Here is a 13,654-nt window from a genome sequence, read left to right on the forward strand (position 1 = left end):
TCAGATTTTCTATTTCTTCTTTTTGTTCAGCCCATGTCTTCTTCATGTCCTCCCTCAATTTATTGATTTGGTTTTTGAAGAGTTTTTCCATTTCTGTTCGTATATTCAGCATTAGTTGTCTCAGCTCCTGTATCTCATTTGAACTATTGGTTTGTTCCTTTGACTGGGCCATATCTTCAATTTTCCGAGCGTCATCCATTATTTTCTGCTGGTGTATGGCCATTTGATCAGATTTCCCTGGGTGTGGGACCCGGCTGGTTGAAAGGTTTTTCTGTGAAATCTCTGGGCTCTGTTTTTCTTTTCCTGCCCAGTAGGTGGCGCTCGTGGCACTCATCTCTCTGCGGGTCCCACCAGTAAAAGATGCTGTAGCTCCTTTAACTTGCCAATCCGAATCTCGCAGTCGGCCCGGGAAACCGCGCGTGGAGGGTGGGTCGCCGGCCGCCGCGGCTTGGGGGAGTGCCAGTCCAAATTGCCCAGCTGGCCCGAGACGCCAAGCGTGGTGGGAGGGCCCCGCTATCCAACGTTCCCAGTCAGACTGGGGAGCCACGTGCCTGGAGGGGACCCCAGTCGCCAGCCGCGCCGGCCGGGAAAACGCGCGCCCCTCGGGTATCTCACCGCAGCGGATTCTCCCTGCCCGTTCAGCTGTTCCAGAATGGGGTACGCTGTCTTTTTGGTCTCTGTCATGGCTCCGGGAGCTGTTTCGTATTGTTTCTGTTTCTTTAGTTGCTGTTCTGGAGGAGGAACTAAGACGCGCACGTCTTAGTAAGCCGCCATCTTCTCCGGAAGTCTTTTATTATACTTTTTAGTTCTGGTACCCCTCCAATCTTACTACAGTTTAGTCACCTCCTCTCCTGCCCCCTGCCCCCCGCTCCCCGCCCCCCTGTCTTTTTACTGTGAGGCTTTTCTGCCTCTGGTTTCTTCCCATAGTGTATCTTATCCTGGGAAGCCAGATGGGGTCAATCCTGAAAGGTCCATTTTCCTTTTAGTTGGTCCAGCAAACTAAGATTGAATTATGTGTGTAGACCTCTTGCCAACAGCTCTGCCACAGTCTCTTTTTCATCTGAGAGCACTTTTGTATATGTCCTCTGTCCGCGACTTCTCGCTCAGCGTCAAGCCCCCGGCCGGCGGGTGAGACAATGAGGAGAGACAGAGAGACGCAGACAAATCCGCGCTGGTGAGAAACACAGATCCAAGACACGCAGCAGTTGTAAGCACAGACCTTTACTGGAGTTAAGCTTGCATTCTCTGTTACAGGTTCCACGCGGGACAAGATACCCCGCGGGGGAACAACCTCTATGCGGCCGTCAGGTACGGCTCCCTGCGGGTCGTCTCCACCCACCCCGTCCGGGTAACCTCTTATATACTGTGCCCAAACCCAATAGGTTAGTGCCACGTATACAGAGGTGATTGGAAGATAGGGTTGGTGGGCGTGTGCGTCATTTGCGGAAGCAGGATGTGAGCGCCATCTTGGCTCACTCGATGGGCGGGGGGAACTCTAGAGCAGGCTGCAGCGTGTCCACTAGGCCAAACCCGGAAAGCGGCTCTCTACATCTCCCCCTTTTTGTTTTTATAAGAGGCATGGTCCGTAGACCGTATTCTTGTACCCAGTGTCTCTATTGATGATGGTGCTCCCGTGGGCCTGAGTGGCTCACAACATAGTTTGGTGCTTTGGGGAGTCTGGACTAGGCTCGCGTCATCACACGACGGAGCCTCTGGCACCGACCAGAATGCTCACCTCATATAGAGACCGGAGAGTCCGTGAACTGGATACCACGTGACTCCTCCCTGCAGTGCTTCGCCTCGCAACTGGGTCAAGCGGGGATTATGAGAGCGACAGCCAGGGCATAGGAAACGCTGCGGAGGCCTCGGTGCAATGGCTAGAGCCAAGCCCAGTCTGGCCAGGACTGCGGCCGCAGCTCCACCGTCGAGGCGGCTAGGCGCGCAAAATTAACAGCCTCTGGTGCCTAGCTAAACACGGGTAGTGGCCAGGGAGCCTGCAACAAACCTTGCTGACAAGAGCTTTGCCCCAGGTGATTCAGACGGGCTATCTATCGAGGAGGGACGCACACCCACATTTGACTGGGAAGACATAGCTAACATGGTAGAAACACGTAGTTGCTGCTGTGTCTGGAACAAGCGTTCTAACAAACATTTAACAGTGACTAAGCCCACTAATAGTCCCACTGCCACGAGAATCCAAGTAGTCAAATTGGGCCAAGAGAACCATGAGGTGACTCGGTTCCACAGACTTTGTACAGTCTCGCCCAGTTTGGAAAGGTCGAAGGCAACGGGGGTTATTAAAACTGGTCCCCCTTCTAAACAATCGAAGGGTGACCGGCGCTTTTGTTGCTATCTCGTCAGTCGCCGCCGTCATCAGCAGAGTTGGAGGCCTGATCTGATGGTTCAGGTTGAAGGCTTGTTGGTTTTTTAGGCAACAGCTCCGTGGCCTCCTCGGGCGATGTCACGGTTCTCACCAGTCTTTCCGGAACCCACACTGGTTGACGTCCTGGCTCCTGGGGAAAAACACAAACAGAGCCTCTGGCCCAGCTGAGCACTGGGTCAGGGCCTTGCCATTGTCCTGACAGGACATCCTTCCAACGGACTAGACCTCTATGTGGAGGACTCGGAGTGGTGTGCTGTAGGGCAGGTGTCATTCCTTGTGCATTTTCATTTAAAAAATTATATGTAAATAAGGCTACAGACAGTTGAGCCTTCGGGGACAGGCCGTGGCCTATTCCCCCTTTCTGTTTTTTGAGCAAGTCTTTAAGAGACCTGTGTGCTCTTTCAATGATTCCTTGCCCTTGAGGGTTGTAAGGGATACCATGTTTTAATTGCACTTCCATATTTGCACAAAATCTTTGAAAGGCTTTGCTGGTGTAAGCAGGTCCGTTATCTGTTTTTAATATTTTCGGCTTACCCCAAGCTGCCCAAGCGGCAAGGCAGTGTGCAATTACTTGGTGGACTCTTTCTCCTGATTCGGCAGAGGCAAATAAAACTTGAGAACAAGTATCCACTGACACATGCAGGTATTTAACTTTACCATACTCTGAGTGATGGGTGACATCCATTTGCCAAATGTCTCCCGGGATGAGACCTTTAGGGTTAACTCCAACTGAAGGGACTACCCTCTGTTCTGCACAATTATTGCAGGCTCTGACTATATCTCTGGCAGCTGCACGCGGTATGTGAAACCGTCTGACTAAGGTGCTTGCATTGACATGAAATTTAGTATGAAACTCTTGGGCCTGTTGATACGGTGTCAGCGCAGGGAAGATATGTGGCTGTCGAGTGGCCACATCCACTACGTGATTTCCCTGTGCCATGGGGCCTGGCAGGCCTGTGTGCGCTCTAATGTGAGTTATGTAGAAAGGATGTTGTCTGGCACATATTGTCTCTTGAAGTTTGATAAAGAATGGTCTTACTGAGGAGGAATATTTTATAATGCCCACCGTCTCTAAAATATTTACAGAATTTACGACATAAATCGAATCAGATATAATATTTAGGGGATCGGTAATTTCTTTCAGGACTGTAATAATGACCTGTAATTCTACCCATTGAGGTCTCTGTGGTTGGAAGAACACAGTTTTAGGAGAACCTCCTTCTACGCAATATGCTCCTGAACCGGAGCTGGAGCCGTCCGTGTACACGGTGGGGGCGCCCACTAGTGGCTTAGGCGAAGTTACTTTAGGAAAAATTACTGGGTGTCGAGTAACAAACTGCAAAAGGGGGGCTTTTGGGAATTGATTGTTAATGCTTCCTAGAAATGTACACCGGAGGATGGCCCATTGATCTATGCACCCAGTGAGTATCTCAAGTTGCTGGGAAGAGTAAGGTACTCTGAGGTTTTCAGGTTACTGGCCGAAATGTTGTATGGCCCTTTTAATTGATTCTAAGGCCAGATCTGCAACAGCTGTAGGATAGTGCTCTAGGACCTTTTTTGGGGAAACTCCAGGGTGAACCCAGAGTAATGGTTCTTGCTGCCATAGCACTGCCGTGGGCTGTAACTCTGTCGGCAGCACGCAGGCTTCAAAAGGCTCACTGGGGGTTATTCTTTTCAGAGTAGCGCTGCTGAGCGCCTGCTCCACTCGGGCGGGGGGCACGGCCGTAACTGCCCCTCCCCCGACCAGCCCGCTGGGGGTTCCGGGTCTCGCAAAGGAGGGCCACTGTAATTACCTGATTCGGCCACCAGAGGGAGCCCGTGGTGAGGGTTTTTGGCGAGATCACCAAAACCATTCACCGGAAGCCGCCGCGTCCCTGCAGCAGGCGCTGGCGGGGCGGAAGGCTGCGTGGGTGAGACAGGGGGCCTCCCCCAATCGATCAGCGGAGGCGCGTCTGCACTCTCGGTCTCATCACCATCTGACTCTGAGTCAGAGGTGTCTGAACTATCGCTTGACTCTGGCGGCTTGCCTTTACGGGAGCCGTCCGCAGACGAAACTGACTGAGTTTCTTGGAGCGCGTGCCGTGCCTGCAGCAGGGCGGAAGACGGACTGAGGCCTGAAGTAGACTCTGCCTCAGGGCAAGCACGGACGGTTTCCCAGATAGGGACCAGGATCGGGTCCATACAAAGGCCCGTCCGGCGCGCCCGTTCTATGTCATTACCAAGTTTCAGCCAAGAAGGCAGGCTGAGGCTACCGGAATGGGCGAACCAAAGGGCAAAGGTAACAACATCGTCAAGGAACCGCAGGAGGGAACTCTTCTTAACTGAGATGCCCCGCTGCTTCAAAAGGGTTTTTAAAGGGGGTAATAAAGGTGAACTTCCTGACTGCCCCATGCTTGCAGTCGGCACTGTACCTTAACCACTCGGGGAGCTCTCCCGAGTCACTGGGGCTACCTGAACGCCCACAGCCCTTAACTCTCACGTAATAAGAAGTACTCACCTTCTCGCGGTGATCAAGCGCGGGAAGTCCGCTGCGAGCTCAGGATGCACGTCCTCACCAGCTCGGGGAAAGGCAGCAGAAGGGTTCCCCGTACGGGCCACCACTTGTCCGCGACTTCTCGCTCAGCGTCAAGCCCCCGGCCGGCGGGTGAGACAATGAGGAGAGACAGAGAGACGCAGACAAATCCGCGCTGGTGAGAAACACAGATCCAAGACACGCAGCAGTTGTAAGCACAGACCTTTACTGGAGTTAAGCTTGCATTCTCTGTTACAGGTTCCACGCGGGACAAGATACCCCGCGGGGGAACAACCTCTATGCGGCCGTCAGGTACGGCTCCCTGCGGGTCGTCTCCACCCACCCCGTCCGGGTAACCTCTTATATACTGTGCCCAAACCCAATAGGTTAGTGCCACGTATACAGAGGTGATTGGAAGATAGGGTTGGTGGGCGTGTGCGTCATTTGCGGAAGCAGGATGTGAGTGCCATCTTGGCTCACTCGATGGGCGGGGGGAACTCTAGAGCAGGCTGCAGCGTGTCCACTAGGCCAAACCCGGAAAGCGGCTCTCTACAGTCCTCCGCAGTCAAATGTTAACCCTTGCTCTCTGCAGACTTGTTTCCTTGGGTGTGGCGATGCATGGGGTTCTAACTCGCTGTGTCAGTGGCTCTGTGTTCTACATATACGTCGGGAGGCAATCAGGCCATGCTGCTGCCTCTGTGTGACTCTTAAACTGCATGGGGCTGTGTGAGGGGGACGGATCTGGATTGGTAGATCTGGTACGTAAATCTCCTACCTACATATTTTGGCCTTTTCTTTTCTTTTTCTTTTATTGAGCATTTGTGGAATCCTTTTTCTAGTCTCTATTGTCCTCCAGAGTTCCAAGAAAGTGGCATTTGTCCTTTTATTAGCTGATTCTGAGGGGAGACTTTTCCAGGGGATTTCTTAATGTCACCGTGTTGATGCCATCACCCTCTTTGTGTTGTGATTTGCATTTTGTTAAGGATGATTAATGTTGAACGTGTTTTCATATACTTGTCATCCATTTGCATATCTTCTTTGGAAAAATGTATATTTAAATCTTTTGTCCATATTTTAGTTGTGTGGTTTGTCTTTTTATTTTTGAATTATAAGAAGGTTTTATATATTCTGTATATTAAACCCGTATCAGATATGTTTTGTAACTATTTTCTCATATTCTGTAGGGTGACTTTACATTCTTGACAATGTTGTTTTAGGCACAAAAGTTTAAAACCTTTTTTTTTTTTTTTTTTTGCATGGGCAGGCACTGGCAATCGAACCCAGGTCACGGGCATGGCAGGCGAGAACTCTGCCTGCTGAGCCACGGTGGCCCACCCTAAAACATTTTAAAATGTTTTATTTTGAAATACTTTCAAACTTACAGACCGTTACTAAACTAATTTAAAAACCCGTACATAGAACTACAACATACTCTTATCCCCGCTGGATACCCAGAAAAAGGTTTGAATTTTGATGAAGTCAGATACATCTATTTTTTCTTTTGTTGTTTATGTGTTTGGTGTCAAATCTAAGAACCATTGCTAAATCTGAGGTCATACGGATCTACTCCTCTGTTTCTTCTTTTTTTAAATGCAATTTTATCGAGATTTATTGCATATTCACATACCATGTAATCATCCAAATTGCACAATCAGTGTGGTTCACAGTATCATCATATAGCTGTGCATTTGTCATCACAATCAAATTTTGAACATTTTCATTACTCCAAAAAAAAAGAAGAAAAGTAAAAAAGAAAACTCATAACATTTCATACCCCCTCCCCTCCATTATTTATTACTTTTTGTCTTTTTTTCTTACTCATCTGTACATAACTGGATAAAGGGAGTGCAGACACAAGATTTTCACAATTACATGGTGCTATTATGAATGGAATAGTTTTCTTAATTTCCATAGTTATTCAGTTGTCTTCAAGAATCAAGGCTATTGGAGTACAGTTCAACAGTTTCTAGTATTTCCCTCTAGCTACTCTAATACGCCAAAAACTGAAAAGGGACATCTATATACTACACCTCTGTTCTTCTTAATAGCTTTATTGTTCTTTAGGTCATTGATCCATTTTGAGCTAATTTTTATATGTGGATTGAAGTACAGACTCAAATTCATACTTTTGCATGTGGTTATCCAGTTTTCCCTCACCATTTGTTGAGGCTATTTTTTCTTCATTGGTTAATCTTGGCATCTGTAATAGTTAATTTTATGAGTCAACTTGGCTAGCTATGATCAGTTTTTTTGTTTGTTTTTTCTTTTTGTGGGGAGGTGAAATGCTAGTTTAGATGTTGCTGTGTAGGTATTTTGTAGATGTGGTTAACATCTGTAACTGGTGGACTTTAAGTAAAGGACATTACCCTTGAAAATATTTTGTTGGCCTTGTCTAATTGGTTAAAGGCCTTAAAAGAAAAAACTGAGGTTTCCTGGAAAAGAAGAAATTCTGCCTTAACATTGCAGCCTAAAATCCTACCTGTATTTCCAGGCTGCATACAGCTTTCCCTATAGATTTCAGACTTGCCAGCCCCCACATAAGTCATGGGGGGCTATCTATTTTTAGATATCTTTATAACTGTATATGTATCTACCCTGCTCCATCCCACTGGTTCTGTGTCTCTAGAGAACCCTGACTGATACAGCACCCTTGTCAAAAATAATTGGCCATAGATGTTTGGGTTTATTTCTAGACTGTCAAGTTTATTTCTTTGATCTGTATTGTTTACCAGTCCCACATTCTTTTGGTTAATGTAGCTTTATAATAAGTTTTGTAATTGGTAAGTGTGAGTTCTCTAACTTTTTTTTTCCTTTTCAATATTATTTTGGCTATTTGGAGTCCCTTGAAGTTCCAAATGAGTTTGAGAATCAGTTTTCCCATCTCTGCATCCCACATCCATTTATTTAGGTCTTTAATTTCTTTGAATAACATTTTATAATTTTCAGTGTTCAAATCTTTTATCTTTTGGTTAAATTTATTCTTAGGTATTTTATTATTTTGGTGCTATTATGAATGGAATAGTCTTCTTAATTTCCATTTTGTATTGTTTGCTGCTGATGTATAGAAGCACAACTAGTTTTTGCGTGTCTATCTTGTACCCTGCAATTTGACTGAATGTGTTTAATTAGCCCTAGTAGTTTTTTTTTGTGTGGATTCTGTGGAATTTTTATTTATAGAATGATGTTATCTGTAAATACAATTTTCTTTCTTCCTTTCCAATTTGGTTGCCATTTATTTGTTTTTCTTGCCTCCTTTCTCTGATCAATTGAGTTTTCGACAAAAGGGCTGTGTTAGTTAGATTCAGTTGTCAACTTGGCCAGGTGAGCATACCTAGTTTTGTTGCTTCGGACATAAGCTAATGGTACGTGAACCTCATCTGTTGCTAGTTACATCTGCAGTCGGCTAGGAGGCGTGTCTGCTGCAATGAGTGACGTTTGACTTAATTGGCTGGTGCTTAAATGAGAGAGCGCAAGGTAGCACAGCCTGAGCAGCTGGGCATTCCTCATCTCAGCACTTGCAGCTCAGCCCAGGCCTTTGGCGATGCAGAAAGAAGTCACCCTGGGGAAAGTTGTTGGAACCCAGGGGCCTGGAGAGAAGACCAGCAGAGACCATCCTGTGCCTTCCACGTAAGAAAGAACCTCAGTGGAAAGTTAGCTGCCTTTCTTCTGAAGAACTAACAAAATAAATCCCCTTTTATTAAAAGTCAATCCGTCTCTGGTGTGTTGCATTCTGGCAGCTAGCAAACAAGGACGAAGGCAATTCAGTGGGGAAAGGGCAGACTTTTCAACAAATGGTGCTCGAACAATGATCTTTCCATAAGCAAAAAGACAAACCTCGATCATATATCCTTACCACATAGTCCTAAATTAAAATCTAAAACTTTTAGAGCAACAGAAATCTTTGTGACTTTAACTGTCTGTCACCCCAAAGCATGATTCACAAGATAAGAAATAGATTGGACTTTATAAAAATTAAAAACTTTTGCTGTTCAAAAGATGTCAGTCACTAAGAAAATGAAAAGACAAGCTGCAGACTGGGAAAATATATTTGTAAATCATTTCTCTAATAAAGGAGTTGTATCTAGAATATATAAAGAACTCTTACAACTCAATTATTGGAAGTTAAATCCAACTGAAAAATTAACAAGAGATTTGATAGACACTTCATCAAAAGAAGATATTGAATGATCGCTAAGTACATGAAAAAATACTCATTAGGGAAATGCAAATTAAAACCACAATTAGATATTCCTATCTACTCACTAGAATGGCTATTATCAAAAGACAGACAATATCAGGTATTGGTAAGGACATGGACTAGAACCTTTATATAATGCTGGTGGGTATGTGAAATCTTTCAGCCACTTTGAAAACGTTTGACAGTTTCTTAAAAAGTTAAACGTAGACTTATCTTTCAACTCAACTATTCCACTCTGTGTTTCTGTCCATGAGAAATGAGAACGCATGTCCACACAAAGACTTGTACATGAATGTTCATGGCAGCATTATTCATAATAGCCCAAAACTGGAAGCAATCCTAATGTCCATCAACTGGTGAATAGATAAACCAAATATGGTATATTCAGCAATTAAAAGGAATGAACTTCTGATATATACTATAACATGGATGAACCTCAGACCCATTATCATTAAGTGAAAGAAGCCAGACATAAAATACTACTTAATACATAATTCCATTTATATGAAATTTCCAGAAACTGCAAATCTTTAGAAGCTGAAGACAGATCAGTAGTGCCTGGGACTGGGGTTGGGAGCAGGGATTGACTGCAGAGGCGCCCAAAGGAGCTTTTTGCAATGATGTAAATGTTTTAGAACTTAGTCATGATAATGATTGAAATGTATACTTGCACATGGTGAATTTTATGGTATGTAACTTTTACCTTAATAAAGCTGTTTTAAAAAGATACACATTTTCTCATTCAGGGTTCAACCAGAGAAGAGAACTAATAGGATTATCTCTATCTATCTATCTATCTATCTATCTATCTATCTATCTATCTATCTATTTATATCTATCTAATCTGTATCGTCTATCTATATATATATATAAATATGGATATAGTTTATAACAAGTAATTGGTTTATGCAATTGTGGGGATTAGTTAAGCTATTCTGAGGTCTGCAGAATGGAAGGGAAGATCATGAGTAGCTTGGAATCCACAGGAGCAGTTTAAAGCTGTGTCATCTATAGGATGTCAGGCAGGAAGATCCAGAGAGGGGAGAATAATTGTAGATGCAGCTGCTGTTTGGAGTTTGACTTGGTGAATGCCTAAACTTTTTTTTTTTTCCCAAAAGGGCTTCCACTGTTTGAGTTATGGCCACACTGGACAATTTCGCTAGACTAAAGTCAACTGACTCAGGCTTGAATTACAGCTGCAAAATAGCTTCACAGAAATTAGTGTTTGATTGAATAATTTGGAGAGATGTGTATGACACCAAACACTGCTACTCCTTCAGTCCTTGTAGTTTAGCCTAGTTACACTAACACATCAAAAACCGACACATACTTATGTAAGTATTTTGTTTTCCACAGAACGATAGCTTGCTTTTGTAGGCTTCTTAGAAATTTTATTTGCTCATTCAGTCACTCAAATGACATTTTTTAGAGCACCCACCTTGTGCAAGATGCAGTAGTGTAGGTTTTACTCTCTCTTTTTTTTTTTTTAAAAAAAAGTCATTATATGGTGACTGGCATATAGAAGTTTTTCAAATGTTTGTCGAATGAATATGCCAGCAATACACTGACAAGATTTATTCAACCCCAAATTCTACTTAGGCACATGGTAATCTATACAGGCTATTGTTGTTTATTTAGAATATGCATTGTGCAGCTGTAAATAGCAAAGTTTCACATTTCTCTCTCTAACCATACTCATACAGTTTACATACCTAAGCCTGTTTGATTTTGTCAAGGATTTCCTGAAGGAAAAGTGATGTATAAACAAATAACAAATAGAGAAGTAAGATAAATTATATTGCTGATTAGTTACAAGAATTATAGGAAGGGGCACTTGAAGACTTGATCCTTCTCTGAGAGCAAGAATTTACAAAAATCTGTTTTCCAACAGATCCAAATTTCCAGTCCTGCAGTTTTCCAGAATTTGAGGATCCTGATTGCCCATACTTCTTCCAAGGGAAGGCAGTTAGAAAGAAATCTCACTCACTCACCTTCCACTTACTTGAGTAATGAATTACCGAGGCAGGTAATCAATCCTAATCTGTCGCAGCTAAGCAACTGCCTGTCCAGGCAACCTTCACCCAGTCCCTGCGGCTGCGGCCAGTTGCCATGGCGACGACTTTGTTTCTATCAGGCTAGCGGCGGCTCTCTGCCTGCTGCTCCGCTGTTATCTTCCTTCCTTCAACCAGAGGAGAAACTCATTGAACGTTTTCCTTTTATCTGCGCAGCCGAGAAGTAGTGAAAAAACAATCGGACAAGTACTTTTTTTGTCCACAGTTTTTTTTCTTGGCCTCCTTCTCAGGGTAGGTGACCGCGATTTGGGTACCAGCAGAAATAGTCTTTCAAGGTAGGAATCTCCACGTTCTGTGGGCACCCGTGGCAAATACAGTTGGTATCACCATTAATTGTCCAACATTTACATGACATTTAGATTTGCAATGCTGTAAGTATTCCTATTTTTGCTTGATCATAGCATCACTCTTGCTAGGGTTGGAAGCAAAACTAAGACAATATTGGTGTTTAAAAATAATGGCTTCAAAGTTCAGCTTTTTGTGGGGAGGGAGTTTTACCTCAGTGACCATATTATTTATTTGTTATAGTTTGCATCTTAGGGAGAAATTTAAACCCGGAATTTTAGATGTGTATGGATATTTGTAGAGCCCCTAATCCAATTCCTTAATTTCGTCTGCCAAGAAACTGAAGCCCCAAAGGGGAAGACACTTGCTGCATTTCTTAATAGCAAATCGATGTGAGAACTGTAACAGGGATTCCTCTTCATTTATCTCAACGGCCATTCTAAAAACTAATATCGTATTTGGGAGGAAGATATAAAAAGGCCGAGAATTTTAATTTCTGGTGTTGACATATAAGATATATTATGAATATATTCAATTGTTAATGAGCATATTGTTTTTGTTTGTTTATTTTTACAATTAGGGCTTTATGGACTTTTTCATCTCTGAGTATAGAGAATATTTTAATCTCTAGGGGACCAAGATGTCAGATGAAAGCAAAGCTGCTATTGCAGCAGTAAAAGAAGCTTTAAATTTGAAGTTGCCTCCCATTGTCCGTCCCCCAGAAGACATAGGTGTTGACACACCATTACAGAGTAAGCTGCTGAGTTATAGAAGATCCAAGGAGCAGCAAAAGAAAATTAATCAGTTAGTGTAAGTAGCACAATTCTTGCTTAGAATTAAAGTAAAATGATTGGTTTCATATACTCATAAAAAGCTTTAACTGTGTAGTTTAGTTCATGGACAAAATACCATCTTCAAGTTCAGTTAGGAAAATGATTGGAAAAGTAATCATAATAACACAAATACTATACAGTATATAGTGCTTATTCTAATCAGGATTGTTCTCATTACTTTATCTATATTAATCATTTGCTTCTCACAACAATCCTGTAAGGTAGGTACTATTGTTATCTCTATTTTATAGATGAGGAAACTGAGGTGCAGAAAAATTAAGTAACTTGGCCAAGATCACATAACTAGGAAGTGATAGAGTTTGGAGATTGGATTCAACTCAGTTGGGTTTTACAGTTCAAATACATTAAGCACCACACTGTTCCTCCTCTCAATATATTCTGATGATACTGACCCCTGAAAGTAAGACCAAATCATTTGAGCCTCCACAAATACCATTGCATTTGAACAAGTATTTAATGAATATCTTAAAACTACCTGTATTTAAAATTGTTTTCTATGCAAAAGAAAACGTGGTCCAATAACCGCCCCCCCTCACTTTAGTGGAAATTAAAACTAATTTAGGTACACCAACTGAGAACTTCCTAGGTACTTGGCTCTGCTGGACTCTGGGGATAAGTAATAAGAAGATGACATGGATCTTATCTAGGAGATACTAGCCCAACACTGAATTATAAAACAAGGAGTTTCTCTCTAGTGAGAGAACTTACCTTTCTGCATCATTCTTTCCCTTCATGGCCTGTCTCATTTATAAACATTTCTGTACCTGATCAATTTTTTTGAGTTTGTATTACCTTGTTTTTAAATTTTTTAAAATTCTAAAATATAACATATATACAAAAAAGCAACAAATTTCCTTTAACAAGTAGTTATAGAACAGATTTTAAAATTTGATATTGGTTACCGTTCCACAGTTTTTCATTTTCTCTTCTAGCTCCTCCAAGACACTGGAGACCAACAGAAATATCAAGATAATGATTCAGCAATCATACTGATTAGTTAAATTCTATCTTCTCTGTTATGCTCCTCTTCTTTAAATGACATATATACATAAAAGCAATAAATTTCAAAATACATTGCAATAATTAGTTGTAGAACAGATTTCAGAGTTTGGTATGGGTTATGATTCTAAAGTTTTAGGTTTTTATTTCTAGCTGCTTTAAGGTACTGGAGGCTGAAAGAAATATCAATACAATGATTCAGGAGTCATCCTCATTTGTTAAACCCTGCCTTTTCTGTATAACTCCACCATCACCTTTGATCTTTCTCCCACTCTTTAGTGGTATTTGTGCTTTACCCATTCTAATGTTTCCATGTTGGAAGGAACTGTCAAGCATATGGAATAGGGACAT

General features: G+C 42.8%; 1 protein-coding gene across 9 annotated transcripts in view; it reads left to right on the top strand.

Moving 5' to 3' along the window:
- Nucleotides 1–10,847: 10,847 nt before the first annotated feature.
- DNAH12 (dynein axonemal heavy chain 12) overlaps nucleotides 10,848–13,654 on the top strand; it is a 313,559-nt gene continuing 310,752 nt past the window's right edge. For 8 of the 9 annotated variants that reach the window (XR_013162717.1, XM_077128914.1, XM_077128917.1 and 5 more), the window contains exons 1-2: nucleotides 10,848–11,440; nucleotides 12,031–12,260. Coding sequence is in view for 8 of the 9 variants with exons in the window: in XM_077128914.1 (XP_076985029.1) it covers nucleotides 12,091–12,260 (170 nt within the window). In the remaining variant the exon portion in view is untranslated. The remainder of the gene's footprint in view (nucleotides 11,441–12,030; nucleotides 12,261–13,654) is intronic. The other variant, XM_077128915.1, reaches the window with a different exon arrangement.

Source organism: Tamandua tetradactyla, chromosome 15 (genome assembly GCF_023851605.1).
Source record: "Tamandua tetradactyla isolate mTamTet1 chromosome 15, mTamTet1.pri, whole genome shotgun sequence".
Taxonomy (NCBI): domain Eukaryota; kingdom Metazoa; phylum Chordata; class Mammalia; order Pilosa; family Myrmecophagidae; genus Tamandua; species Tamandua tetradactyla.